Source organism: Macaca nemestrina, chromosome 19 (assembly GCF_043159975.1).
Source record: "Macaca nemestrina isolate mMacNem1 chromosome 19, mMacNem.hap1, whole genome shotgun sequence".
In the NCBI taxonomy this organism is placed as follows: Eukaryota; Metazoa; Chordata; class Mammalia; order Primates; family Cercopithecidae; genus Macaca; species Macaca nemestrina.
Window position 1 is genome coordinate 68102378 of NC_092143.1, and position 26426 is coordinate 68128803.

The following is a 26426-nucleotide window of genomic DNA, read 5'->3' on the forward strand; positions in this document are numbered from 1 at the left end:
CATCAAACGGAATATCAAAGTACATCCCCAAAGACTCTTAGTCATTCAGTTCACTCATTCATTCATCATCTTTCAACAAACTCTTATTAAGTGTCTGCTACAAGAATTAAGCAATAAATTTTCATCTGCATGGGGAAGAGAAGAAACAAAGGTCCACAAACCTGGGTTCTATTTTAAGCTCTTCCTCCCACCGGATGCATGACTGACCTTGAGGGCACTGACTTGGGCATGTGTCAACATTCCCACATGCTGGAGGGTGGTAGCCACTCCTAAGCCAGCTATGGTGTGCAAAGCGCCTTGTGAATCTTATTTGAAGGACACAAGTAAGACATAGAGGAAGATCACAACTAATCATCCAGAGCATCGTGCTGTCGTTGTGATCCTGAGACACCTCATGAAAGCTTGCATTAAAGGCTCCTACTTTAGAGGACCCCAATGATGTGGCTGCACCTTCTGCCCCATACTGACTTTTCTTGGGGAGGTCCTGCGTAGGCACACGGTTCTGTGACTGGCACCTGCAGTACAGAGGCTTCATAGTAGTCCCTGGGGAGCAGCACCAGGTAATCCTAGTAAATAAAGACCAAAAGGAGAATCACTCATTTTGATGGTAGCCCTACTTTGGATATAAAATAATCAAACATACTAGTTAAATCAATAACAACCAGGTGAAGTCGCTAATTAAACTCTCCATGTCAACTACTTTGTTCTTCATCCTGACTCACCAAAACACAAAGAACCACTCATCAAAGATTCTTTACATATCAGAGAGAAACTTGTCTGTGTGAACATTTTTATTCTTCAAGTTTCAAGAGAGATTTTACTGTCTCTCCTGGGTTGTTTATAAATTCACAAATTAACAAAGATAATAAATTGTCAATTGATGAAATGTTCTGTGGAAATGCTGGTTGCCTTCACCAGTACAGAACACTGAATGTGGATCACTTTCTACTCCCACACCCGAGTAACGCTCATCTGGCACGGTATAAAAAGCAATGCCTTGTGATCTTGGTGATTCACAGAATGGAACTGGCCTACTGCCTGTCCCAAGAAACAGAGGAAGAACATGTTCCACTGAGTGTGCCAAACAAAGCCCACAGCGTAAATTCAGCTAAGCAGCTCTTCAGGAAAGAGCAGAGCTGCAGGCTTCTGGAAGGTGAATGATTGACAGCCCCCAGCTGTCCTGACAGCAGCGCATATCTGCAGAGGGAAGAAGGGAGAGCGAAGAGTTCATACACAGACCATAAAGCTTTTTCTTTCCTCAGAGAGAAATGTATAGGAGGGGAAAAGTAGGAGATTGTGGCTCAGGGGACTCAGTAAGTTTCAATTTTTAAAGGGTTACTGTTCTACTAGTAAGTTTGCTGAGTTTGGGACCACATCTCCTCTCTCCTCATGACTTTATAGTCTCACAAATACTAGAATAGTAAGAGTTCATAGTAGGCACCCAATAAGATATTTTTAGAGACAATAGGATTATAATATGGAGGCATACATATGAATTACTACACAATTGCACAGACTAAATGTCATTAGGCATCTTCCATGCCTAAATAGTAACTTTTATAATGAACTTCTACTTTCCGTGAGTCCAACATTGTACCCATTACTGGCATCAATGGAATTTTCCTCTGCCTCATTTCTACCATTTGTGAAACATTCTTGAACTTTTCTTTTAAAGCAATAAAGCTTCCTACTAAGAAGGTGCAAGAAGAGCACAGACCTTCTGATGTTCCTTTGCTGTCTTGAATGGATGGCACAAACCCTCATGTTATCCTTGTAAGATCCCAGATTTGAAAGGACCTATTAAGATAAGTATTTTCCCTGTTGTACGGAAGAAGCAACTGGCAGGACTGGAAGAGGCAGGATTGGAATTAAGGGACTTGCCTAAGATTTGCTAACATGGCCAGTAAATGGGGTTGTGCCAGAAGGAAAAGCTTTATGTTTTCCACTCTGAGAGCATGAATCCAAGCTTTTCCCAAGAACTCTATTTTGAAAAGACCTTGCCATGAAGCAAAGCAGGCAGCCTTAAAGCACATAGCAAAGAGGGCTGTCTCAGAGAACAGATTTCATCCCTCCAACTCCCCATGGCTTCTCTGGCTATGCTATTAGGTGTTTGAAGACAAAGCCTTTCCTGAATAAAGAGTTCTCCGTTGTAGGCAATCTGTTTGGTGAGAATAAACCTGCATTAGGTTCAACACAGAAAAAAGCAGAAAGAGTGTCATGGAGAAGCAGTGGCTCTTGTAGCCTCTCGCTTCTCTTTCCACCCCCAAGAACTTTACTGAAATTTGTATCTTCTTGTCTTCTAGGTTCTTCTTCCTTGGTTCTACACAATCTCCAGACAGTGTAGATAATAACCAGGCGAAGCTGCTAGTTCTTATGATGTGAGGCAATGGGTGCTAAAGTCTATACTTCTGACTCATGCTGGAAAATCCCATACCAGCTTTGGAAAGGTGAAGCCACATACTCATGAAGGTTTTGCATTTGTTCTGATAACTTAGGAGTCTTTAGGAGACCTTTTTTATTTTTTATTTTTTTGTCCAAGAGAAGCTAGCTGAAAGGATACAAAAGATACTTCAAGTTGATTCCTATGTCATTTGAGGGCGAATGTCACCACATATTCCTTAGTTTGGGGCTGAATAGTTCCTGTGTCTAAAACCACCAACGATTGTGATATTTTATGGTTGCTGTGGATTGTAGTCTTGGATGGAACCATTTCTGAGGTAGGAAGAATCCCGCAAGAGCTCTCCATTCAGAACTAAGTCTTACCAGAAGGACTCCTTCTGCCTTAATACAAGCAACCCATATTCCTGGTGTGATTGAAAATGGATCTGCAAAACCATTTCCAGGGACGGTGACAAAGGCTGGCTCTTTACTCGGCAGGAAGATGATCTCTTTGCTTTGAGCAGCACCTATCAGAAATACAAAGAACTGCTTAAGGCATTTTTCTATCAGTCAGTGTTATGATTTTAGATATTCAGTTTTGAACATTCAGCTTACATCTCAAAAAGTTTAAGATGATATGTACTGATCAGATTTACTGATCTTATCCTTAAAAACTGTAATATGCAAATACATATGTATAAAATAGGCTAGAAAGATACTGATAAGACATCAGCAATGGTTATCTATACTGGGTAATTGTTTAACTTATTAAATAAGTATATTAATATTTGTAAACTGTTTAGGAAAGTTCCTTGCATATAGTAAATGTTCAATATATTATATTAGATGTTAATTATTTTTTCCTTTCTTGTTTATATGTTATTTTTTTTAAAAGCCAGGGTCTCACTATGTTGCCCAGGCTGGAGTGCAGTGGTTATTCACAGGTGCAATCACAGCTCATGACAGCCTCAAACTCCTGAGCTCTAGCAATCCTCCCACTTCAGCCTCCCAAGTAGCGGGGACTACAGCATATGTGATTTTTAAGTTTTAATTTTTATTAATGAACATGCGTAAGAAAAAGTTTTACTCTTCTGTTTGTTTGTTTTCAGGATAAAATATGTTTTCTTCTGCATTAAACAAAGAGAGGACCTTCTGTAAGAGGTTCAGAAAGAAATAAACTATTGCATCTGAGTTCAACTGAGACTTTTTCTTCCAAAGAATTATCTTCTCCAAATCTTTGGGTTCACTCTTGTTCTACAAACATTGATGGGGGCCTACTATGTGCCAGGTTTGGAACTAAGTTCTGGTGACAAGGCAGTAAACACAGTAAGCATGGCCTTTGCTCCCTGCTGTTGAGGACTGGAGAGGAGTAAGGATTAGAAGACAGGAGAATGTGGTACAGTCTGGACAGTGGTATTTGGGAGGAGGCACAAGTTACCACGGGACATAACATAACTGGGGCTCCCAACTCAGACTTAGGGGAAAAGTGTCCCAGAGGACAAGGAAACGAAGCAAAATGTATTCCAACTATTTGAGTTAACAGAGAACAAACTGCTGCCATTATTGTCATGCAGGAGGCAGAGGGACCTGTTAAGAGTTTGGAATCTGAAGACTTTGTCTACAAACATCCAGCTGTGGCTGCCAATTTACTAAACCTCTCAGCTCTGTTTTCTCTTCAACTCTCTTCAGTTTGCAAAGTTCTTATGATGTGAGGCAATGGGTGCTAAAGTATTCTATAAATGATTAAGTAAGCCTGCTAGTCTTTCAATGAGTTAATCAACCTCCAGCCACACAAGTTGGACTGACACGACTCAGAAATGACATCATTTCTTCCCCCATTCTGAGTGAACCGTGGATGCTTAACAAAGATAGCGTATATTTTGATGCTAAATTAGATTTCCACTGGTGCCATTTTGTGTCCTCGTAAAATTCCAAATGCTTCTTGGAATCTGTTTCCAGGACAGGTAGAAGCCCTAAAACCTTGAAGAACAGACCTCCAGGCCTTCTCTCTGCCTGTGGCCAGGCTGTGCGCTCTTCTCTTGTCCCTCTGCCCTCAGGAATTCCTCACCCCTGAGTCAGGTTTGCAGCTCCCTCCTGGAGCTCTTTTGGGCTTCATGCTTTACAGCATTCATAGGAAAAACTCCCATCCTCACCCATTTCTCCTCTATTTGGTTGAGTTGAAACAATGGAAGAATTTGGGGCAGTGGGCCAAAATCTCTCAAGTAACACCAAAAAAGTGACACCCACTTCACCATGAATGAGTTATAAATGAGCTCTGTCCAGTGAAGACATCATAACCCATGGGGTTCAGCCAAGGTACACAGGTTGTTATATCAATTTTTAAAATGACAGTTAATGATAAATTTAGTAGCAAAACTTAAGTGATTGTTTAGAGAAGGAAAGGTAACAAATGACAGGGCTCCTAGAGAACTGTCTAACCAGACTGTGAGCCAGGCTTGACACTTTCTAAGGGTGATCAACTCTGCGAAAATCAGAGAAAGTGTTTCACTATTTATTTCTTAATTGAAAAGAGGCTTGAAATTTTACCTACTTGCCTTACCCCAGGATGGATAAATAGTTATATGGCCAGATACTGCTTCAGTTCCCGGGTTAATGTATCTCAGAATAACGTGAAACAAGGAGCCACTTGACTTCCCCACATTCAATGTTATTCTTACATCATTCTGAAATATACCGAAAGGCCATAAAGCATAGAAAAAAATTGGTTAAAAGACATGCTAGCCAAACAGTGACTTTATTCTATTCAAGTGTCACTACTGGACTTGTAATGTACACACATGCGCGCACACACACACACTCACACTCAGTCAGCAAGCACGGAGTAACTTGTGAAAGATGGAAACAGGCAAACCTAACGATGAATTAAAATCACTTACAACCAAAATTACAGTGAAAACGCACTTCCTCAGCAACTGAGATCCTCTTTTGACCTTTTCGTAATCAGGCAGACAGAGCGGAGTATTAGATGGACTAGTTTAAGAAAGCCACAGTGACGGAGCAACCACCACTGGCTAGGAAAAATAAAAAGGCAGAAGAGAAGGAAAGGAGAGGGTATTATTTCACACCACCAGAGACAGACTGCTTCAGAGTCCGCTTCACATACATAAAGTCTAAATGGTCATAGAAACCAACGGTGGCCAAGGAAAGGTTAAAGACTTTCCTTGACTCTACAAGGTGGTAACATCTGGATGTAACTAAAATATACCTATTAAATTGTATAATGTTTTATCTCAATTCCTTATGCAAGAGAAATGATGGCTTTTGAACCTAGAGGAGGGGTCCTGTTGGTCCCCAGGGCCTGGGCTCACACAGTATTCTGTGAATATTGTGGAGCCTGGACTGCTGAAGGAAAGAGTAGACTATTTTAATTCTGAACCACTGACTACAAGTCCAGATCGTCCAGATTCGGCTGTAGCCCAAGGAAACTTCATGAAACTTGGAAATGCCCAAATTAGTGGTTCTTCTGGCATTTCCCCCTACTTCTTTGGTTAAAAGGAAGGGGATATATGTTAAGTGAGATATTGGTGACAATCAAGTCTGACTTTGTGTAGAACCACTTGCTCTGGAAGCAGGAGCCACAGGTGACCCACACTGAGGAACTCCTGCTGACCCTCACAATTTGTCTGAATTCATCTTGAAGTGTTAGTTTCAGATGGAAAATAAATATGCAAAAATGTATTAGGAGCAGAGGAAAGTAAGTGGTGATTCTGGGGGCACCACCAACGTCCTCTGACCAAAATAACTTTCTCAGAAAATGTGTCATTAGAGATGAATTCCTTTTTGTCCACCAGCTATTCTTTGAAACTGTAAGCACCTGTGAGAAGGCATACACTTTGATTGGGTTGTCAGTCATTTACATCCTATTATGACTCAATGGAATTTACTGCTTGTTTTCTGAATAATGAAGTAATGTTAGGAAACTGAAGAAATTAAATAGCTGTATTTGGGGAGTGGCGGGAAAGAGTGAAGTATCTTAAGATCCTAGGTACTATTTCAGAAAGGCAGCTTGGATGGGGACTATGGCCAGGCAAAAAGCAGTGTTAGAATCAATGAGGGGGAGGGGTCCGAGAGAACTGTGGCCCTGTCCCAGCTTCTCTACAGGCTGACGGAGGTAGCAACAGCACGTAGCAGTCTTGAATGCACTAACAAAAAATACTGTGTTACCATGATCGTTAATTTACCTCTCATATTCTGAATTTCTCCACTGAGAAACAGCTTGAAGAAACCAACCTCAAAGAAAAATTCTGAGGACAAAGCTACTCAATGGCTATATAGAATGTTTTAGTTATAAGTAGCAAGACGTATAAGTTGTAAAGGTAAACAAAGAATGTATAACTTCCCCTACTCATTCTAATATAAAGCAAAGATAGATGGATACAGTAGAGAAGAATGAAGGAAAGAGATGGATACAGTAGAGAAGAATGAAGGAAAGAGAAATATGGAAAAGAAAAATGAAATAGCACTTAACTAATACTCATTATTTATCTTAGTTTCCATGTACATAGCAATTCAAAGTTTAAAAAAAAGCATCAGCCAAAAATTAGGAACACTAGCTTTACTGGAATTACTTAAGCCAACTCATTTTTGTTTTCCACAAATGGCTTTAAAGAAAACTGTCCCTCACATTCTACTACAGCCTAACGTCACTTAGGAAACTTCCCTCTTCTTATAAAAAAGTCTCCAGAGATAAACACTATTTTTCTTTAATCTCTTCATTTTCTGATTTGGTAATCAAATTAAAGTAACAATGAACTATGAAATCCACACAAAGGCTTACCAGTTAATATACAGCCCTACCCCAAGCCCCAGGTTTAACCTAAACCCCAATGCCAACCCATACTATGGAGAAAAAGAATCGTGGAATGAGTTCTGGGGACAGGTCACCTTTCAGGGGGCTCACTGAGACTGGTGTGGGGAAGTATCTGAGCTACTCAGCCATGAAGCTGCTTTCTCCAGGTTGCATACCTGTACTGAGGTCATTTGGGCATATCCTCTCCAGCTAAACCCAGGAAATGCCAGCGGATCAAATCCAAACCGAAGGTCTCTCCCATTAGGTGTGCTGCCGTCTTCAATCTCGTACTTCATATGATGCAAATCTGGGAAATAGTAGTTGTTTTCAGGCCTTTCGTAAATAAAAAGTAAACACATACGGGAGGTTAGGCCCATAGATCATCTGAACATCCTTTAATCACGATAGCTACTATGAAGGAACTCCACCACATTGACAGAGTACATTAAATAAAGGACAAATGAGAAGGATCTCCTGCTCTTTCTCTAAATTATTGCTTTCATTCACATAAACATTCACACAAAACACACTCAACACCTACTAATTCCAAGCATTAAGATGAGAAAATCATTTAGCACAAGCCATAGTGGTAGCATCCTTTAGTATGTTCTAAATAATTGCCAAAAATTTAGCAAAGGCAAATTAGTTTATTTACTGTGTATTTATTTAATCATTCATTTATACACTCATCACATAAATATTAATATCTATGTGCCAGGCACTCTTGCTAAGGACCACAGGTATAATGATGAACATGACATAAAATATTTCATATGCTAAATTTACAAGTTAGATATATTTTCTCGATATGTATTTTTTAATCATTAGAACGACTCTTCTATGCCTTATTTTCTCTTAAACTATATGCCTATTAAAGAATTCTTTTCAAGAGCTCAGCTGTGGTAGGCACAGAGAAGTATCCAAAATATTCCAACATTGTGTGGCATTTAACAAACTACTTAAACTTCTCAAAAAAAAAAAAAAAACAGACACTTTGCTAATCCAGTCACAAGCTAAGAGCAGTTAGTGGGTTTAATGCCATAAAGATGAATTTGTTAAAAGAAATAGAAGGCCATGCTCCTATACTGCAAATAGAATTAGGAGTGCTTACAACTTTTCTGGAAACAATTTACAAAAATCCTTAAAAATGTTCACACACATTGACCCAGTAATTCTACTTCCAGGAATCTGTTCTAAAGAAAGATTTTGTAGATGGTCAAAGAATTAACACAAAAGAATGTTTGAAACAGTGAAGACTTGGAAACAACATAAGTGTACAATTATGAAATAAATTACAAAAAATTATATAACCATTTAAAATCTGATGGCTAATTATAATAATAGGAAATATTTATGATATGATGTGAAGAAATCAACACTAGGGTGGAGCAAGATGAAACACAGATGGAAAATGTTTACTTTTTTGAGACAGAGTCTCACTCTGTCGCCCGGGCTGGAGCGCAGTGGCACTATCTCGGCTCACAGCAACCTCTGCCTCCCAGGTTCAAGCAATTCTCCTGCCTCAGCCTCTGGAGTAGCTGGGATTACAGGTGTGTGCCACCACGCCTGCCTAATTTTTTGTATTTTTAGTAGAGAAAGTGTTTCACCATGTTGGCCAGGCTGGTCTTGAACTCCTGACCTCAGGTGATCTGCCCGCCTCGGCCTCCAAAAGTACTAGGATTACAGGCGTGAGCCAGGAAAACATTTTATGCAGGCATTTACAAAGCTCCCCTGGCCCGTGGTGAGGCTCACTGGTCTTCAGGAAAACAAACCTACAGATGTGCCTTCTTCACAGATCTTTTACTCCGAGCCCCCACAGTGACAGCCAATTAGAAAGACTGAGGGAAAGTGCAGCTGGGTTACTGCAACCTCAAACTCCTGGGCTCAAGCTATCCTCCTGCCTCAGCCTCCTGAGCAGCTAGGACTACAGGCATGCACCACAGTGCCTGCCTAATTGTTTTTTTGTTTGTTTGTTTGTTTTGTAGAGATGGGGTCTCACTATGTTGCTTAGGCTGGTCTTAAACTCCTGGCCTCCAGCAATTGTCCCAATTGGGACATCACTCCCGGCCTGCTCTGACTTTTAGAATTCAAATGTTGGAAACATTGAGGGAAAGGAGAGAATCACCTTGCTAAATACAATTTACCTTCACAACATAAAAGATCTCTTTATAAATCTGTTACTATTGCAAGTAGTGAAGGTACTTGAGATTCAGAAGTTATTTTTCTTCCCTTCACAGAGGAAAAATCACTGACGAAACATCAAGGCTTGAAAATATTTATAAATGGTGAAATACAATGGCCTAAGAGATGAAACAATACCATAGTTCCTATAGTTCCCCAGTCTCAATCTGCACCTCATTCCCTTGCTCCTACAGTTCATTGTCACCTGCTTCTGCACGAGACAAAGCACTTCTTCCCCACTTCCAAAGTTTTCTTACCCCTACCCTCACCGCAACCTGGGGAATAACTTTGGCCTCTCTACTTCCTCACTCCTGGTCCCAAGAGGGAAACAGGAACAGAACCTTATTAGCCCAGGCACCTGGGTATGTGGTGACACTCCCTCTTATGCCCTCTCTTATTGGCCCAAGCCCCTGGGTATGTGGCACCGCCCCTTCTTATTCCCTTTCTTATTGGCCCAGGCACCTGGGTGTGTGGCACCGCCCCCTCTTATTCCCTTTCTTATTGGCCCAAGCTCCTGGGTATGTGGCACCGCCCCCTCTTATTCCCTTTCTTATTGGCCCAGGCATCTGGGTGTGTGGCATCGCCCCCTCTTATTCCCTCTCTCCCTGGAGTGGGCCTATCTGTGGGCTCCTCCTGCTCCAACTTGTACATGGAGGTTGGGCCCTGAGAACCCACCTCATGCTTCCAGCTGTCGTCTTGCCCATCTGGTTTTTGTACCTGTGGGAACTTTCAAGCGAAGGTGCTTCATGGTCTACACAGTAGAACAGGCTTTATGGGCAAGGAAATCTCCCGTTTTAAACAACTCACACACAAATGTCCAGATTTCAATTGACATAGGACAGCTTCCCCTGTCCTTGATCCTTAGGGCTGCTTCTCTCTTCACCAGAGCTGTAGCACAGGCAGGAATGTCTAAGACCGTCTTCCACACCCTGAACATGGGAAGAAGCCTCCCGAGGACTCACCGCTGGCACGCCTTTCCCACGACATGCTCTCGGCACTGGCACACTCCGGAGGGCCCGCTGCACACAGAGGACAACGCCCCACCAATGTCACACTGGCACCCTGAAAGCCAGGAAACAGCAGCAGTTACCCCTTAAGCCATCTCCACACTGAGTGCCTCCCCTGCTCTACGAGAAAGGAAAACTGACCATGCCAGTGACACAGTGTCTGCCTTCTTTCCTCTGCCACACCTATCTGGCCGGTGTTTGAAATCTCAGAAACTCCCAAACTAAAATGGTGTGTCTGCACTTGGAAATCAGATTCAACCACAAAAACAACAACAAAAACAAAATTAAAATGGTGTGTCTTTCCAAAGGTCTGCTTCTAAGTTGGAGGCAGCTACTATAGGCCAGCTCAAATGCTGTTGTCCAATGCAAAGACGACAGCAGCCCATGAGTAAACATGCTTCAGAAACCGTGCTGTTCTAAAGAACATGGGATAACCAGGGGCCGAGCGAGAGATTCAGGAGTAGCCTTGTGGGGCAACTGTCCTGCAATTTCCTTATTTAACACAACACTGTCTCCGAAAATCTGACGCTAGCATTTTTGATAATATAAAATATATCTTTAAAATTACTAAATCTTGATGTTATTTATAAAACTAACAGATGCCTTCCCATCCCAGTTATGTTTCTTATAATTAAACCCACAGTGTGGTGGTAGAAGAGAAGTAGAAACAGCTTCACTTGCAATTTACTAGTTTCAATGTAATCAATGTTTGACCAAATTCCCTGGACAGAATGCATCAGGGCCATTCCGTCAGAAAGTCTGCATGAAGATGACAAACTCAGAAGAAATGTTATTTGGACCATCTTTGTCCATTAACGTTATGCTTTGCTCAGGGCCCACTGGACTTATTTACCTTGACACCCAAAGTAATTGCTCTTTTCCAAAGCAAAATATCCATCTTCACAGGTGTCGCAGGAATCACCACCCACATGGGACTTGCAGTGACAGTCACCGTCTCCCTGCAGAACAATGAACCAGATGACAACATTTTATACAACTACAGAATTCACTAATCTTCAAGATTGAAAACTGGCTCGTTGTATAATAGGAAGCAGTGTAGCCAGGATCTGGAAAGGATTACCATGCACTGTAGAATGACAGAGGTACTAACACACACCCCCAGAAACCCCACAAGCAGTTGCTGTAACATTCTGCTGTTGTCACATGAAAACTTGGCCCACTTTACCTGCCTACACTCTCCAGTTCCACTCACTGTTCCCGCCTTATGGCACTGGCATTCTGTGGAGATAAGAGAGCATCCTTAAACCAAGGGAGACACAAAAGACAGTTCCTGGCTCTGGGAACATCACACAGCTGCAACACAACGTGTGCAGTCGGCCTTGCCAGTGCAGTTCAATGGAATGAGAGTTTGCATCACTGAGGTCTAAAATTGGACTGCTTTCTGAAGTTGGCAGAACAGACCAATCCATACCATCCATCTACAAAAAGTAACGGCTAGTTTATGGCTACTCCATGACAAAAGCTGCAACATCATGGGATTTTTGAATGATTCCAATGCCAAGGTCATTACTGATATGCATGCATGGAAGTACACTCTATTCAAGGTTATTCAGTATCCTTAACTCGGTGTTTTTAAGTCCTTATACTGGCTTCGATATAAGCATAAAATTAAAGTTAAACCAGAAAAAGTAGATTATAAAAACAAGGACATAAAAACCATATATCAAGTAGCTGCCTTCTCAAACAACAAAATACATACAGAAACAGGCTAGAAATCCCTTGCTGAGGTTTTGAAAATCACAGACATTCTGCCAAAAGTGGGGGGAGAACATCAGAACATTAGATAGAATCTTGTCACATTGAAATGATTCAACAAATAGCTCTTGTGGGTGGGTTTAGTCACTGGGGCAGAGAAAATTAAGAGAACATTACAATATAGTAAATTATGATATATAAGAAACCTACCTGAACATCCATTGGGGTTTTCTTTGTCCAGATTCCAATACAACGGTTTGCAGATGCTGCAAGTAGGGCCTTCAACGTGAAGCTTGCATGGGCAAGACCCCTTTCAATGAAAATCAAACAAGCATTTGACATCTTGGAATTAAGACATGTTTTCAAACATGTGTGTGAGCAAAGACTTGTCACAGAAATATATTTTGGTCACAAAAAGTAATTAAGTGTCTCCAGGGGAAAAAAATACTGGGTTGATTTCAACAGTCTGCGAATTGCTTTTGTTTATTTTTATTCATTTATTTGTTATACATGTAATCTGCATTTGTGGTTAAAAAGAAATTGGAAAATACGGAGAAAGAAAATTTCAAAATCACTCTTATTTATAGCATTGTCAGTGTCTGTTGATACTGGTACAGCAGAGACTATCAATTTAAATAGAAAAAATGTCTGAATATTTAACATGTTGAAAATCAGTACAGAATTGTTTATCTGAGAGTGCTTTGGTAATACGCAAGATTCACGGCCTTGCATCAATGTCATCAAGGCTTACAGGAAGGATGGCAGAACCTCATTCACTCCATCCATTCTGTGCCTGGAAGTTGGCATCTCTAGGCTCTGAGGCCAAGAAGACAGACAATTTCTAAATTATCTTAGAAAATTGCTCAGAATAGGCCGGGCGCGGTAGCTCATGTCTGTAATCCCAGCACTTTGGGAAGCCGAGGCAGGTGGATCACCTGAGGTCAGGAGTTCGAGACCAGCCTGGCCAACATGGTGAAACCCTATCTCCACTAAAAATACAAAAATTATCTGGGTGTGGTGGGGCGTGGCTGTAATCCCAGCTACTCAGGAGGCTGACGCACAAGAATCACGTGAACCCAGAAGGCGGAGGTTGCAATGAGCTGAGATCGCGGCACTGCACTCCAGCCTGGGCGACAAGAGCAAAAAAAAAAAAAAAAAGAAAAAAAAGAAAAAGAAAAAGAAAAAAAATTGTTCAGAATACCATGGTATTGTGCTTGGAATAATATAAAATAAATTGTAATTATTTTGTACACAGCCAACTTTATTTAATGTGCCCTTGGCCATTGATTTTCTCAATGTTATTAATTATGCTTGTCAGACTTACGTGCAGGGCTCCACAGAGGCAACACCTTCTGAGTAAACTACAAACCTGCAGTAAGAGTTAAACTCTAGGACTCCAGAATAACAAGTTTAAATCTTATTCTTTAGTTTTTGAAAAAAAAAATCACAAAATCACATATGCTGTTTGAAAAAACAACAATGACCTCTTTAAGCAATTTAGCCTTGGGTCTTATTTTAATTTCTGGAAGTGCCCACACTGTTAGTCCTTAATATGTATCAGAATAATGGAGATAGTTAGAATTGCAACCCTTTTATAGTCTACTTACCAAATTGGAGTCGATGGTACCAGCTGGGTCACAAGCACTGCTGGAACCTGAATATGATTCAGAAATTTTTAAATTATCTGGTAGTTTGTTTTTCTCTTTGTTTTGATGTTTCAAGTCTTAAAAAGTTTTGTTTTCAAAAATAGTGTATCTACATTTATCTTTTCAATAGATGTGTGGCAAAGTCTGCATGCAATTCATAGTCAGGCATCTTGAATGACATTTATGGTCCTTAATTCCCAAATGACCTCTTTGGCCACTGAACAAATCTCTATCCTGTATACTCATGACAGTTCACTTCTAATTGCTCATGAAGAAAGAGATTAGGGAAAGATTCTAAAATTTTGAGCATCATTAGTATTGTCCAGAAGAGGGCAATATTGTACCAAGAGATTTTTAATTGCCCATTTAAAAGAAGTTCAAGAATTTCTAAGTACATCTTTAATTATCACACCTCCTTGTTCCCACCTGTACTAAAGTTATTTATAAAATCAATTGGTTTGTTTTCCTGACTTAGTATAACACTACAAACCAAATATAATCTCTCTTCAATACATTGGGATCTTGCAATGTTTCAGTTACAATTACACAGTGTTTGAACTGGGTAAGTCTGTTCTGAGTCTGGTTTTTCAAATCATTTAAATAAATCCATAATAGCATCTTGTTTCCTTGCAAATTGTTCCTTAACCCTATTGGTTTTGTTTGTTTCTGTCTGCCTCAGCTTCCCCTTGATGATTCTAATTCTCTCTCTCACTCTTTCTTGAGACAGGGTCTTGCTCAGTCTCCCAGGTTGGAGTGCAGTGGCACGATCACAGCTCACTGCAGCCTCCAATGCCTGGGCTCGAGTGATCCGCTCACCTCATCCTCCGAAGGAGCTGGAACGACAGGCATGCACCACCATGCCTGATTTTTTTTTTTTTTTTTTTTTTTTTTTTGAGACGGAGTCTCACGCTGTTGCCCAGGCTGGAGTGCAGTGGCGTGATCTCGGCTCACTGCAAGCTCCGCCTCCTGGGTTCACGCCATTCTCCTGCCTCAGCCTCCTGAGTAGCTAGGACTACAGGCGCCCACCACCGCGCCTGGCTAATTTTTTGTATTTTTTTAGTAGAGACGGGGTTTCACTGTGGTCTCGATCTCCTGACCTTGTGATCCGCCCGCCTCGGCCTCCCAAAGTGCTGGGATTACAGGCTTGAGCCACCGCGCCCGGCCGCCTGATTATTTTTAAAAATATTTTCTAGAGGCTGGGAGTGGTGGCTTACACCTGTAATCCCAGCACTTTGGGAGGCCAACGTGGGCAAATCACGAGGTCAGGAGATCAAGATCATCCTGGCTAACATAGTGAAACCCCATCTCTACTAAAAATACAAAAAGTTAGCTGGGCATGGTGGTGTGCGCCTGTAATCCCAGCTACTCAGGAGGCTGAGGCAGGAGAATCGCTTAAACCCATGAGGCAGAGCTTGCAGTGAGCTGGGATCGTGCCACTGCACTCCAGCCTGGGGGACAGAGCAAGACTCTGTCTTAAAAAAATAAAAAATAAATAAAAATTCTAGAGACAGGATCTCATTATGTTGCCCAGGCTGGTTTCCAACTCCTGGCCTCAAGCAATCCTCCCGCCTAGGCCTCCCAAAGTGCTGGGATTACAGGCATGAGTCACCCTGCCCTGTCCTCTCTTTCTTTTCTGATGTTCTCCTGTTCTCTGCATTTTTCCGTAATACTCAACACAAACTTCCAGCTGTTTGTTTTCCATGCCCAGCCTCGGGTTCCTCTCCAGGACGCAAACGTTGCCATCCAGCCCTGGGATGATCGTGGCTGCTCAGCTTCTCTGCCAGGCAGCCACAGCACTTCCTTCTGCTCCTGAGGACCATGGAGGTGAGCAGACCCATGCAGGATGCCGTCACATCCTAGGGACCTTCAGGCCTTTTGAAAGGCAAGCCCCCACTCTGACTGCCTGCTGCAACTTCCACCCTCAAGGAAACCTGGTCTCCAGAGGATTCTGGTTAGAAAGATTCTGGGAAATGAAGTCAGTCTTGTTTTCAAAGGGCAGGAAGGGGTCTGAGAAACCACATTCTCCTGATGGATAGTCTGGGTCAGCCTTCCACAAACACCTCTTCATAGTAGCAAGAGTCCTCTGAAATTGACAGGAGCTACTGGTCTGTTCTCCGGCTGCACACACCAGGGAGCTCAGGGAAACTTGTGGACATCTCATTTCTGTCCGCTCTACATGTGCAACCCTTGATCTCTCATATTAATGGAGGGATGAATACCAACCACATCCCATAGCTGTAGGCTTGGTTTTCATCTCCCACTCAGTGCACTCTCTCCAAACTGCATAGACTCCAGTGCATCACACCGGCCTTCCCCAACACTGGGCTGAAGTGTGATGACACGGTCCCCCAGAAGGACAGAGGAGGGCAAGGAGAGAGGCCTGAAACACAGTAAAGGTCCTGCTAAGCCTGCTGGCAAGGGGATCTGTTAGAAACATTACAGTGCTGCCAGCATTAGCACCAGAAGCTGGGAGCGAGAGAAGGCAAGGTGCCTCGGGACAGAAGACAACAAATGGCCTCTTTAGCTCAAAGGAGTCACCTATGCCACAATGCTATCCACAGAAAACTGACATGTGAACCAAGAAACCCACATGTTTAGCACATGGAAATTTACATTTAGTTAAAAAAAATCATTTCTGGATTCCTTTGAGGGTACATATATGATATACGTGTTTTCAAACCAGACTTGAACAGGGGAGGAACCAGGCAGACTAGATCTGTGAAAGCAGGATGTAGGGGTGGCCAGTGGTGGGTCTGTGGGGGATTTGCAGGCTTCTCTGGGAGGCTGGCTGTACACACTTCAGAGAGGAACCAGACCTCCAGCTATCTGCTGGCTTCCTTACCTTGGCAGTGGGGGAAATCATAGGCTCCTGAGAGACACCTGTCACACCGCTGTCCTGTAACTCCTGGCCGACATTCACACTGTCCAGTCACTGAGCTGCAGGGCATCTGGTAGGATCCAAGGGCTGAACACAAGCAGGCTGGATGAAAGAATTCAATCAGACTCAGGCAGGGGTTGCAGGTATAGGAGGGGGAATAACCACGTCCCAGAGCAGAGCATGAGGGTGGAGCCAGAAAGACCCAAACACAAGTTCCAGCTCCATCTCATGAGATCGGGAACCTGAAACAAGCCACTCAACTGCTCTAAGCCTCAGTTTCTCCTTCCTTAAATGGGAGTGATGCTAACTTTTATTTGATAACTTGTGAGGGTTGCATAAGATAAAGCGTAAAAGAGCTGGGGACAATGCCTATCATAGCGAGCACTCAATAACTGCTAGTTTTTATTGCTGTCATGAATTTCATATTCAGCAAGATTTGCAGGTGCTGGGTGATGGTTTTGGGGATTCTGCTCACCTACAGAAGCTGGTATTCGTAGGAGGAGGATGCAGGGAACAAATGATGGGGGATGTGACTCACTGGAGGGCCACTTTAATTCCATATCCCACTGAATATTCCATATCAAGTGCAAGCCATTCCAGGCCAGATCAGCCTACAACTGTCCCTGTTCTTCTTTGTCCTCCTCTCTTTATACCTATTTTCTCAATGTCTAGTGTAGTTATATAGTCATGGAAAAAATGGTGCAGACAACATTGAAATGGATGGGAAAGGCATCCTAGTTTCCTCCCTCCCCCAAACTGTTACCATGATCTTTGGCTAAGTGATGAATAAACATGTGTGGATGGAGAGAACAGATGCTGGCCATTCATTCTCCTCTTGATCCCCTTCCCACTGGGTCAGGTCCCTGCTAGCCTCTATGAGACTAGATTTCTATGGGCTGGAGTTGTACAAGGTCATCCCCATTTGCATTGCAAAAACCCTTCTTCTGGAGAGGGATGAGCAGTGGAAATGACCTGACTGACTTCTCCAGCTGAAGAGTTCTACATCTTAAGAACTGAAAGGAACTAGAGAGAGCATCTTATTGAATCCCATTATTACATGGTGAAGTTCAGAAGTTAAAGGGCATTTCTAAAGTCAATGGATTAGTCTCTAACAAAGGGCTTTAGTCTTTGGAGTCAGACACATCTGGATTCCAGTACCAGCTGTGCCACTTAACAGCCCTGCAGTTATGGCTAGTTGCTTAGCTTCTTTAAGCCTCAGTTTCCTCTTCTGTAAACTGGAGCTGATAATAGCACCTACTTTATGAAGTCATCAGAGAATCATCAGCAATAAGGCACTGAGCATGATTCTTCGCACAGCCAAAATGCTCAGGAAGTGTTCACGCTTATTAACATTATTCTAATCACCCAAGTCCCCCAGTGCGTGGTGAGGTGCTCTTTATACTTTCCCATACTGAATTAATGAAAATCAATGAATTAGTACATCTGACTTCCAAATTTATATCCAGTGTAGTGCACGCAGTAAAAGATACAACCTGTTTGCAAGGTTTCAAAAATTCCATGCTAGTTGGAGCCTTGGGAAAGAAAAGATTCATAAGGTAAAGCCCCAATTCTGGTGATTTATTTACAGGTAGACTTGGAATCTAAGCCTTGGCCCATGGGGCCCCCACAGGGACGAGACCATGTTATTTTCATTCTCTGTGACGGCCCAACCCATGTACGGTGAATTTCTCTGAAACAGATTTTTAGTAAATGATGGTGAATGACAGAATTTACCTGAGTCGTCATCGGAAACATAACAGAAACTCTCACTGATGGAGGGGAACTTGGCTAGTTTACTCACTTACAAATTACCTAGGAGTTTCAACAGGCTATGTGACTTGTTCAGAGAGACACAAGTAGTTGCAGACCCACAGAATTTACTACCATTTCACTTTCCTATTTTACAGTCATCCATCCAGCAGACGTTGATTGAAGGCCTACTGTGTTCAAGCAGCACCCTTGCTAGGTGTTATGTTGGAGGTAAATGTAAAAACACGTATAGTTAGCCTTCCATATCTGTGGTTCCAGATCTGTGCATTCAACTAAACACAGATCAAAAATATTCAGAAAAAAACATAACTGAAAAATAACAAATATAATACAAATAAAATAATAATGCAATATAACTATTTATGTAGCATTTACATTACATTATGCATTATGAGTAATCTAGAAATTTAATGTATAGAGGAGGATGTGTGCGGTTTATTTGCAAATACTGTGCCATTTTATTTTATTATTTATTTACTTATGTATTTTGAGACAGAGTTTCACTCTGTCACTCAGGCTGGAGTGCAGTGGTGCGATCTCGGCTCACTGCAAGCTCCGCCTCCCGGGTTCACGCCATTCCCTGCCTCAGCCTCCCGAGTAGCTGGGACTACAGGCACCCACCGCCACACCCAGCTAATTTTTTTGTATTTTTTTAGTAGAGACGGGGTTTCACCACGTTAGCCAGGATGGTCTCGATCTCCTGACCTTGTGATCTCCCCGCCTTGGCTTCCCAAAGTGCTGGGATTATAGCCATGAGCCACCAGGCCTGGCCATACTGTGCCATTTTATATCAGGGACTTGAGTAACCTTGGTTTTTGGTGTCAATGGATGGTCCTGGAACAAATCCCCCATGGATACTGGGAGTTGACTGTATTCCCTAATCTCAAAGAGCTAAAAATCCAGAAGAAGGACTAGAGAATGACTGACATAGCACAAAGCTACCCACTCCATACAAAGCATGCCTAATGCTCCCCTAGCTATTGGCAGACAGAAGGACAAACACTCAGATCTCCTATTGCCATTTCCACCTGTCTTCTCTCATGGCTCATGGTCCCAGCTGGCCTGTGTGCAGAGGTTAAGTCTCTACCTACTGGTAGAATTCTGAGGAAATGTTCTTGGGTTCTACAGTGGTTAATTTTGTGTCAACTTGGCTAACTATGTTGCCAAATGGTTAAACACTAGTCTAGATGGTGCTGTGAAGGTATTTTTTTAGATGAGATTAACATTTGAATCAGTAGACTTTGAGTAAAGCAGATTATCTTCTATCATGTGAGTGGGCCTCATCCAATCAGGTGAAGGCCTTAAGAGAAAAAGACAGATGTCCACCAAGGAAGAAGGAATTCTGCCTACAGATTTTCTTTGGACTCAAGCTGCAAAACCACCTCTTGACTGCATCTCCAACCTGTTAGCCTACCTTGCAGATTTTGGACTTGCCAGCCCCTACAACTGTGTGAACCAATTCCTTAAAATAAACCTCTCCCCATTCACACACACACACACACACACACACACACACATGCACACAATATATATTATATGTACATAGATAAGTAGATAAGATGTATCGCTGTATCTATATTTAGCTATGTGACTATCTATCTATCTAGAGAACCCTGACTAATACAGATTTTGGCACCAAGAGAAGTATTCTTAGAGGACCAGAATTTTTTTTTAAATTCATAAATACAGGTAGGGTCTCACTATGTTGTCCAGGCTGGTCTCAAACTCCTGGCCTCAAGTGATTCTCCCACATTAGCCTCCCAAAGTGCTGACATTATAGGCATAGCCACCATGCCCAGCCAGGAACAGAATTTTAAGAATAAATTCTCTGAATTGGTTTGGGGGTTTCTGGAATTGGTTCTCTAAATGACTAGATTTAGAAGCACTAATGATTCTATTTCCAATAGTGAAGAAAGCACTGATAGTCATTCGTGTGATGTGGTAATAGAGATACACAAAAATATCACTATTAGATACTCCTAATCAAATCATTATGATAAGCAGTGTTCTGGGTGACCACATATTTGATAACATAGAACATTTCTGTCAAACTAATGGGCATAATGAGTTTGGTTGGTTGCTCCTAATTGGGCTGGACAAACTAGGGAAAGAAAAGGAGTTGAGGGATTTGAATTCCCACTCAGATGCAGCATAAATGACCTGAAAGTTTCTGTGTCTTCCCAGAAAGAAATCCTTATCTCCTACAGCCTCAGAGCTGAGACTGCAGAAAACCAAACCAAGAATCTTCATCCTGCGAGTGTCTGAATTGCAATGCAAGTTAAATTCCGAACCTTGCAGAGGATCTGCTGTTAAAGTGGGGGGATAGATTGGGAAGGAATGGGACTTTGAAAATTGGTTTGGGGACATATGGGAAGATCATGATGAAGATGGGTACACTGAACCCCTAAATTCCAATGAGTCTTCTTTGTCAGAAGAAGCAACTGCACCCCACCATGTTTGAGCAGGTTAACCCTGCTTTGCCTGAGAAAGCTGTAATGACCTCCCCTGAGGGAGCCGTCATGGAAGACCCTACTGGTTCTCTTCAGGACCCATCCCCATCTGACTTTCCTTATCAACTGATAACTGGACTCAAATCCCAGCAAGCCCTGAAAGGTGAAGTACCAAGTATGACCCATGAGAAGGTAGACTACACTCCAAAAGAACTAAATGATTTTTCCAATTTAAACAGACAGACAGCTATTTGAGGAATATCTGTAAGAATCGATGTTAAGGGTGTGGAAACTGCTGCCATCGAACTGGAAAACCTAAGTACAATGGGGGTAACTGGACCCAGGTTGGTGGCAGCCAAATGTTGGCAATAAATCACCAAAAGCAAGGTGGGTGTGGTTACCATAATGGACAGCAGAGTTGAAACAGCAGTCAGAATAGTCCGACTCAGAGACCTGTGCTGACTAGTTGATCACGGTGCTCCTGGGAGTGAAATAGATGGGAAGTCTAGCAAATTCTGACTTGCTTTGTAGAAGTGGAAGAGTTCTAGGTCAAATGAACAAGTCTAACTTGAAACATAAAAATAGAGTCATGTCCCCTCAGTCAATTCCCAGACCTGAGCTGGTTTACAGACTCAGAACTCTTTGAACGAAGAGGAGAGTAGATACTATGTGGAAGAACTCCACTCCACTGCCAAACATTTATGAGGTAAATCTTTCTCCTAGCCTTTTCCAAAGAGACCTATGGCCTTTTACCAAAGTGACTGTAAGCTGGCAAAAAGGAAATAATCAGATCTTTCTATTCTTTCTATTATTGGACATCAGCTCTAAATTGACACTAATTCTAGGAGACCCAAAATATTACTGTGGCCCTCTGGTCAGAGTATGGTTTTATGGGGGTCAGGTGATCAATGAAGCTTTAACTCAGGTCCATCTTATAATGAGTGCAGTGGGTTCCTGAACTCATCCTGTAGTTATTTCCCCAGTTCTGGAATTCATAACTGGAATATACAACCTCAGCAACTGGCAAAATCTTCACATTGGTTCCCTGACCTATGGAGTGAGAGTTATTATGTTGGAAAAGGCCAAGTGGAAGCCATTAGAACTGCCTCTACCTAGGAAAATAGTACAGCCAAAGGCAATACATCATTCCTGCAGGAATTGCAGAGATTAGTACTACCATCAAAGACTTGAAAGATGCAGGGGTGGTGATTCCTACTGCTTGCCCATTCAATTCATCTATTTGGCCTGTACAGAAAATAGATGGATCTTGGAGAATGACAGTAGATTATTATAAACTTAACCAGGTATAACTCCAATTGCAGTTGCTATACTAGATGTGGCTTCATTGCTTAAGCAAAATAACATATCACCTGACACCTGGAATGCAGCTGTTAGTCTGGCAAATGCTTTTTTCCTTCACATCTTGTAGTAAAAACCAACAAGCAGTTTGCTTTCAACTGGCTAGGCCAGCAATATACTTTCACTGTCTGTATTAGGCTATTCTTGTGTTGCTATAAAGAAATACCTGGGGTTGGGTAATTTATGAAGAAAAGAAATTTAATTGGCATAGTTTTGCAAGCTGTACAGGAAGCATGGTGCCAGCATCTGCTTCTAGTGAGGGTCTCAAGGAACTTACAACCCATGGCAGAAGGTAAAGGGGAGCCAGTACATCACATAGCAAGAACAGAAGCAAGCTAGGGGGAGGTATCACACACTTTTAAACAACCAGATCTCAGGTGAACTCAGAGAGCGATCTCACTCACTATCAGGAGGACAATACTAAGCCATTCACGAAGGATCCATCTCTGTGATCCAAACACCTCCCACCAGGCCCCACCTATAACATTGGGGATCAGATTTCAGCATGAGGTTTGGAGTGGGCAAACATCCAAACTATATCACTGTCCTACATCAGGGATCTATCAACTCTGGTCCTGTGTCATAATTTAGGTCGCAGGGATCTTGATCACCTGTCCCTCCCATAAGGCATCACATTGGTCTATTACATTGATGATATTATGCTAATTGGAGCTAGTGAGCAAGAAGTAGAAACTACTCTAGACTTATTGGTAAGACATTTGGGTGTCAGAAGGTAAAAATTAAATCCAATAAAAAATCCAGAGTCTTCTACCTCAGTTAAATTTCTAAGGGTCCAGTAGTGTAAGTCACAGAACAAGGGAAGGTTCTGCAGCAGGTCCAGGCTGCTGTGCAAGCTGCTCTGCCACTTAAAGCATATGACTGAGCAGATCTAATGGTGCTTGTAAGTGTCAGTGGCAGATAGGGATGCTTTTTGGAGCCTTCAGCAGGCCCACATAAGTGAATCACAGTAAAAACCCTTAAGATTTTGGAGCAAAACCCTGCCACCCTCTGCATATAAGCCATCCTCTGCAGAAAACTTTTTTTTGAGAAAGAGCTTTTCACTTTCTACTGGGTCTTAGTAGAGACAGAAGGCTTAACCATGGGCCATGAAGTCACTATGTGATGTGAGCTGACCATTATGAACTGGGTGTTATCTGACCCACAAAGCCATAAGTCGGGCAAGCACAGCAGCATTCCGTCATTAAGTGGAAGTGGTATACGTAAAACTGGACCCAAGCAGCCTCTGCACAAGTAGGCTATGCAAAGAACGCCATGCTCCACACTCCTGCTACATTCCACATCTCCAGCATTATGGGGAGTTCCTTGTGATCAGTCGACAAAGAAAGAAAACCCTTAGGCCTGGTTTAGACCAGGTACTGCATGATATGCAGGCATCACCCAAAAGTGGACAGCTGCAGCACTTTTGCACCTTCCTGGGACATCCTGAAGGCTAGTGGTGAAGGGAAATCCTCCCGGTGGAGAGAACTTTGAGCAGTGTGCTGGTTGTTCACTTTGCTTGGAAGGAGAAATGGCCAAATGTGAAATTACACATTGATTCATGGGCCGTGGCCAATTCTTTGACTGGATGGCCAGGGACTTTGAAGGAACATGATTGGAAAATTGGTGACAGGGAGATCTGGGGAAGGGTCTGAGTGAAAACCCTCTCTAAATGGCTAAGAAACAAGTCCTATGTGAATGCTTCCCAAGTAGACAGGAGGATCTGTTCTGCGGATACCAGGCAGCCTCTGTCCCATCCACTTCTATCGTTATCCAGTGGGCTCACAACAAAGTAGCCATAGGGGCAGGGATGGAGGTTATCCCTGGGCTCAGCAAAATGGACTTCCACTCACCACAGCTGAGTCCCCTATCTGCAAGCAGCAGAGACCAACACCGAGTCCTCAATACGGCACCACTCTCCAGGGTAATCAGCTGGCTACCCAGTGGCAAGTTGATTACTTTGGACTGCTTCTATCATGGAAGGGGAAGTGTTTTGTTCTTACTGGAATGGACACTTACTTGGATACAGAAATTCCTTCTCTGCATGCAATGCTTCTGTCAAAACTACATTTGTAGACTTGCAGAATGTTTTATTTACTGTCGTAGTATCCACATAGCATAACTTCTGATCAAGGAACTTGCTTCACAACAAATGGAATGCAGCAGTGAGCCCATGGTCATGGAATTCCTTAATCTTACCACTTTCCCCACCATCCTGAACAGGTGGCTGAATACAACAGTAGAATGGCCTTTTGAATACCCCGTTACAGTGCCAGCTAGGTGGCAGTACCTTGCGGGGCTGAGGCAAGGTTCTCCAGAAGGCAATATCTGTTCTGAATCATTGAATCACATCTGGTTTCTCTGATAGCCAAGATTCACGAGTTCAGGAATCAAGAGGTAGAAATGGGAGTGGCATCACTCACTATAAACCCTAGTGATCCACTAGCTTCCAGTCCCAGCTGCCTTCTGCTCCAGCGGTCGAGAGGTCTTAGTTCCAGAGGAAGAAATGCTTCTACCAGGAGACATGACGATCATTCTATTGAACTGGAAGTTAAGACTGCTACCCTGTTTCCTCATTCCTCTGAATCAACAAAGATAGAAGCAATTGTGTTCCACTAATTACCAAGGGGAAAATGAACTGCTCTTCCAAAATGGAAGTAAGGAAGAATATGTCTAGAATACAGGAGATGACTTAAGGTGTTTCTTAGTATTACCGTGTCTTGTGATTAAAGTCAATAGAAAACTACAACCCAATTCAGGCAAGACTACTGATGTCCTAGACCCTTCAGGAATGAAGATTTCTGTCACTTCCCCAGGTAAAGAACCATGAGGTGCTTGCTGAGGGCAAAGGGAATATGGAATGGGTGGTAGAAGAAGGTAGTTACAAATACAGTTTGAGTATCCCTTATCCGAAATGCTTGGGACCAAACATGTTTTAGATTTTTTATTTTTTCAGATTTTGGAATATTTGCATTATACCTGATTGGGCATCTCAAATTTGAATATTCAAAATCCAAAATTTTCCAGTGAGTATTTGTTTTGAGCATCACGTCAGCACTCAGAAAGTTTTGGATGTGGGAGCATTTTGGATTTTTGTGTTTGGGATGCTCAATTTATACCAGCTATGACCATGTGACCTGTTACAGAAATTAGTATTTGTAATTGTAGTGAGTATTTCTTCCTATTTTGTTATGAATATGTTTTTTCTGTATATGTGTATGTTGTACGCATGCGAAACAAAAATCTTTGTTTTCCAACTGAACAGCAAAAAATCAAATAATGTGATTTAAAAGTGGGCAAAGGATATAAATAGACATTTCTCAAAAGAAGACATACAAAAGGCCAACGAGCATATGAAAAAATGTTTCATCACTAATCATCAGAGAAATGAAAATCAAACCCACAATGAGATATCATCTCCAGTTAGAATGGCTATCATCAAAAAGACCAAAAATAGCAAACGCTGGAAAGGATGTGAAGAAAAGGAAACTGTTATACATTGTTGGTAAATGTAAATTGGTACAGCGATTATGGAAAACAGTATGGAGGTTTCTTTCAAAACTAAAAGTAGAACTACCATACAATCTAGCCATCTCACTATTGAGTACCTATCCAAAGAAAAGGAAATCAGTGTATCAAAAGGATACCTGTGCCCCCATGGAGTTTTTTAGGCTCTAAAATGCAGATAACTTTTTTTTCAACTTTTAATTTAGGTTCAGAGGGTATATGTGTAGGTTTGTTAGTTGTATGGGTAAATTGCGTGTTGCTGAGGTTTGGTGTATGAAACCAAAAAATCACCCAGGTACTGAGCACAGTACCTGATAGGTAGTTTTTCAGCCTTCACCCACCTCTCATCCTCCTCCCTCTAGAAGTTCCCAGTGTCCAGTGTCTATTGTTCTCATCTTTATGTCCATGTGTACTCAATGTTAAGCTCCTACTTATAAGTGAGAACATACAGTATTTGGTTTTTTTACTCCTGTGTTAATTTACTTGGGATAATGGCCTTCAGCTGCATCCATGTCACCACAAAGGACATGATTTCATTCTTTTTTATGGCTGCATACTATTCCATGATGTATAAGTACTATATTTCCTTTATCCAGTTCACTGTTGATGGGCATCTAGATTGATTCCATGTCTTTGCTATTGTGAATAGACTTGTACACCCATGTTCACTGCAGCTTTATTCACAATAATCAAGATATGAAGTCAACCTAAACGCCCATCAACAGA

General features: G+C 42.1%; 1 protein-coding gene across 3 annotated transcripts in view; it reads right to left on the reverse strand.

The window, feature by feature from the left end:
• LOC105465071 (laminin subunit alpha 3) overlaps nucleotides 1–26426 on the reverse strand; it is a 273415-nt gene that overhangs the window by 130511 nt on the left and 116478 nt on the right. The window contains exons 13-22 of one of the 3 annotated variants that reach the window (XM_011713306.2): nucleotides 16582–16719; nucleotides 13701–13747; nucleotides 12304–12403; nucleotides 11564–11616; nucleotides 11231–11336; nucleotides 10333–10432; nucleotides 7366–7522; nucleotides 4940–5063; nucleotides 2764–2906; nucleotides 469–566 (exon numbers count right to left, since the gene is read on the reverse strand). In XM_011713306.2, coding sequence (XP_011711608.2) covers nucleotides 469–566; nucleotides 2764–2906; nucleotides 4940–5063; nucleotides 7366–7522; nucleotides 10333–10432; nucleotides 11231–11336; nucleotides 11564–11616; nucleotides 12304–12403; nucleotides 13701–13747; nucleotides 16582–16719 — 1066 coding nt within the window. Of the gene's footprint in view, nucleotides 1–468; nucleotides 567–2763; nucleotides 2907–4930; nucleotides 5064–7365; nucleotides 7523–10332; nucleotides 10433–11230; nucleotides 11337–11563; nucleotides 11617–12303; nucleotides 12404–13700; nucleotides 13748–16581; nucleotides 16720–26426 lie in introns of all 3 variants that reach the window. The other 2 variants (XM_011713298.3, XM_011713310.3) reach the window with 2 other exon arrangements.